Below are 3,722 nucleotides of genomic sequence, written 5' to 3' on the forward strand. Positions count from 1 at the left end.
GGTTTTATTCTTTTTAATAATTTGAGTTTTAACAATTTACACCTTTGGCCCTTCTAGTTTGTTTACTTATTTAACTTATACCTTTCTCATTACATTACTAGTATTTGTATCATTTCCATTAACTAAGTTAAATCTTTAATTAATTTAATTTATATATCTAGTAAATCTTTTTGGGGTGTTACATTACTTTACTGTCTATATAAAGTAAATGATGTCATCACTCGTGTCTTTACGGTTTATATAAAGCGCGTTGACTACCTGGTCGGGGGTTAATGGGAGGGTTTCGTAAAGTTCTTGTCTCATTCAGTGTATAGATCCTGTGAGGACCTGGTTCAAGCTCACTAGGACCTCCTTCAATACCCAATGGTATTGGATTGGGGGGTGCGAATAGCTTGAACCCCTCATATGTAAACTACTATTAATACTTTAAACTGGCTTCTTGGGATTGTATCCTTGCTGACTCAAACCACTTAGCAGAGGGCAACATCAACTTCAAAAGTGATTCTATCATGTCTATCTGTTTTTTTTATTTATCTTTTCATTTTTAGTTTTATTTTTATGTGTCAAAACTTTCTCAAAAAATTTAGATTGATTAGACGTTGAGGATAAACCGGTATTAAAAGCTCTTGTATCCTTGGATGTCCTCGGTATCTTACCAATACTATACTACGCTCACGATGGGTGCACTTGCCCAAGTGTGTGTTTAGTGTTAGTATAATATCATGTTTTATAAATTTAAAACTTCACTAATGCGTAAAATGGGCTCAAAATATTAATAAAATCATATCACACCTAACGCACACCAAGTTTTTGCCGCCGTTGCCGGGGACACAAGGATTTTAAGAAAGTTTAAAATCAACTGCCTAATTATTTTTACTTATTTTTCTAATTTTTTAGGATTTTTCTTGTTTTTTTCAGTTTCTGCAAAACTCAGCACGGGCCGTGCCCAGTCAAACACGGGGTCGTGCCCATTATTCTTCTTGGCAGTTTTTGTTTTCTGAGTTACAGACAAGTAACCACGAGGTCGTGGCGGTGCACCACGGGGCCGTGCTGAACTCCCCAGTAACTAGTAACTGGGATCCAGAAAACAGCAACTGTAACCCGACCAAGAGCCGTGGTCATTGACCACGGGGCCGTGGTGAGGGACCTGACCGACATTCTTTTCTGTTTATATCGTAGGACTTGGAACTCAATCGCAGGGCCTGAACTCTCTACGCAGTGCATGAGCTCCAGTTCCAATAAAGACATAAAAGAACCCCTAGTCGAACCCGAACGCTTTCTAAGAAAAAGACTAAAAGCCAAAAATCATGAGAAGGCTTCGAGGGACCAACTTCCAATGGCGGATCACCGTACCCTAATGGATTACCTATGGCCCACGGTCGGTAATCTCGAAGCCGCCATCAATGCACTGAATGTCGATGCCAACAACTTCGAACTTCGGCCGCATTTGATCCAAATGCTCCAAAATTCCGCAACCTTCCATGGCCTAGCTGATGAAGATCCCCATTTACATATTACCAACTTTTTGGAAATATGTGAGACTTTCCGGATCAACAGAGCTTCAAACGACGCCATCCGCCTTCGAATGTTCCCATTTTCACTAAAAGACCGAGCTAAGGCTTGGCTAAACACCCTCCCAAGTGGTTCGGTAAATACTTGGGATGAACTTGCCCAAAAATTTCTATATAAGTATTTCCCGCCCTCTAAAACCGCTAAATTAATGACTGAAATCAATACATATTCACAAGAGGACGGGGAATCCATATATGAAACTTGGGAAAGGTTCAAGGAGCTATTGAGGAAATGTCCTCATCATGGTCTCGCAGTGTGGTAACAAGTATCCACTTTCTATAATGGGTTGTTGCCACACACGAGACAAACACTCGACTCAAGCTCCTGGGGACTCCTAGGTAATCGACGCCCAAATAAAATTTATAATCAAATTGAGGAAATTGCTCAAAACAATTTTCAATGGCACACCCCCCGAGGCTTAAAATCTATTGCCCCGGACGCCCATAAGGTAGATGAGAGCACCTCTTTGCAAGCCCAAATCGAGGCCCTGTCTTCAAAAATTAAAAAGTTAGAAATGGCAAAAACGGCCTCGGTTATGGCTTGTGAGGGGTGTGGTGGGCCACATGAAAATTGGAGTTGTATGAAAGAAATGGAAAATCAAACAGAAATGGTAAACTACATTGATAATCGACCTAGGCTGTCGGGTCCCCCAAGAGGTACCTACAACCAAGGATGGCGTAACCACCCCAACCTTGGTTGGAGGGAGCCCGGAAATAGTAGTAACCAACAAAATCAAAATCAACGACCAAACTTTCAACAACAACCAAGAAATGAGTCACAAAATTTCACTCAATAACAACAAGGGGATGGGAGAGGCTTGAAGACCTCGTTACACGCCTCATCTCCGAAACCGACAAAAGGTACTCGGATCAATTCTTACAAACGGAATCTAACTTTAGAAATCAACAAGCTAGTATTCAAAACATTGAAAAACAACTAAGTCAACTAGCCCAAAATTTCTCCGAGAGACCACAAGGCGCATTACCTAGCAATACCGAAACCAACCCAAAGGCGCAAGTACACCTCATAACACTAAGAAACCAGACGGTAGGTCCTGAGGAAACCCCACTACCCTCAACCAACAATAATCCACCCAACCAAACCACAACTTCGCCCTCAACCCACAAAGAAACAACTCCCCCACAAAATTCCGAACCTACCAAAAACCCCTCGGTACCCTACCCCGGTCGATTACTTCGCCAAAATACCGACGAGCAATTCACAAAATTCATAAACTTATTAAAACAATTGCATATCAATCTGCCATTTGTGGAAGTCCTCACTCAAATGACGAAGTACTCAAAATTCATGAGGGACTTCCTCACCCACAAAAGAAAGATTGAAAAATTGCAATTGGTCAACCTATGTGAAGAATGCTCCGCCGTACTCCTCAACAAACTCCCACAAAAGAAAATCGACCCCGGAAGCTTCACCTTCCCTTGCTCCATTGGGGGATCACCCGTACGAAATGCACTAGCCAGTCTTGGGGCTAGCATCAATCTCATGCCCGCATCAATATTTTACCGACTCGGACTAGGTAAAACGAGCCCCACAAAGATGAGCATACAACTCGCCGATAGGTCTATCAAATTCCCACAAAGTGTCATCGAGAATCTATTGGTAAAAGTCAGAGACTTTGTCTTCCCGGCCGACTTTGTCATACTCGACATGGAGGAAGACACCGAAGTTCCTCTCATTCTAGGAAGACCATTCCTTACCACCGCTCGTGCCATGGTGGATATGAGTGACGGGAAGTTAACATTGAGGGTTGGAGACAAGAGGATGAAATTCGGGGTTGGAAAAAGAGTGGAGGACGACCCGATCAGCTACATGGATGTCATAGACTCAAGCTTGGATGATGCTCTCCGACGGTGCAACACGGGATGAGAGACATCCCGCTCGGGTAACATATGACTGACTTTGGGTCTTGCCAAGGACCCTTATAAACGTGGCGCACCATGGAGGCATTCCGCAGAACTATCTGTAGTTTTTAATTTAGTTTAACTTTTATGTTTTCTAGTTTAGTCTTACTTTTCAGGAATAAATCACACTAAAAAAGACGGAGATTTCCTTAGGGACGCTAAAACCACACCCCATGGACGAAAACAGAGCCTTCCATCAACTTTTCCAGCATTACAACATGTGCAGCA

General features: G+C 42.4%; 1 protein-coding gene and 1 non-coding gene across 2 annotated transcripts; one reads left to right on the top strand and one right to left on the bottom strand.

Annotated features, from left to right (window-relative positions):
* Nucleotides 1-1,714: 1,714 nt before the first annotated feature.
* LOC118484383 lies at nucleotides 1,715-1,821 on the bottom strand. The gene has a single exon (XR_004873494.1). It is a non-coding gene; the product is annotated as a small nucleolar RNA R71 (small nucleolar RNA).
* Nucleotides 1,822-2,859: 1,038 nt separating this feature from the next.
* On the top strand, nucleotides 2,860-3,459 carry LOC110888559. Its single transcript, XM_022136080.1, has one exon. It carries the CDS (start codon nucleotides 2,860-2,862, stop codon nucleotides 3,457-3,459), a length of 600 nt encoding a protein of 199 aa, XP_021991772.1.
* The last annotated feature ends 263 nt before the right edge of the window (nucleotides 3,460-3,722 follow it).

This window comes from Helianthus annuus, chromosome 11, assembly GCF_002127325.2.
Source record: "Helianthus annuus cultivar XRQ/B chromosome 11, HanXRQr2.0-SUNRISE, whole genome shotgun sequence".
NCBI classification, from domain to species: domain Eukaryota; kingdom Viridiplantae; phylum Streptophyta; class Magnoliopsida; order Asterales; family Asteraceae; genus Helianthus; species Helianthus annuus.

Bases quoted from the DNA above. Each gene is read 5' to 3' on its own strand.
- LOC110888559 (XM_022136080.1), top strand. From the start codon at position 2,860: ATGACGAAGTACTCAAAATTCATGAGGGACTTCCTCACCCACAAAAGA.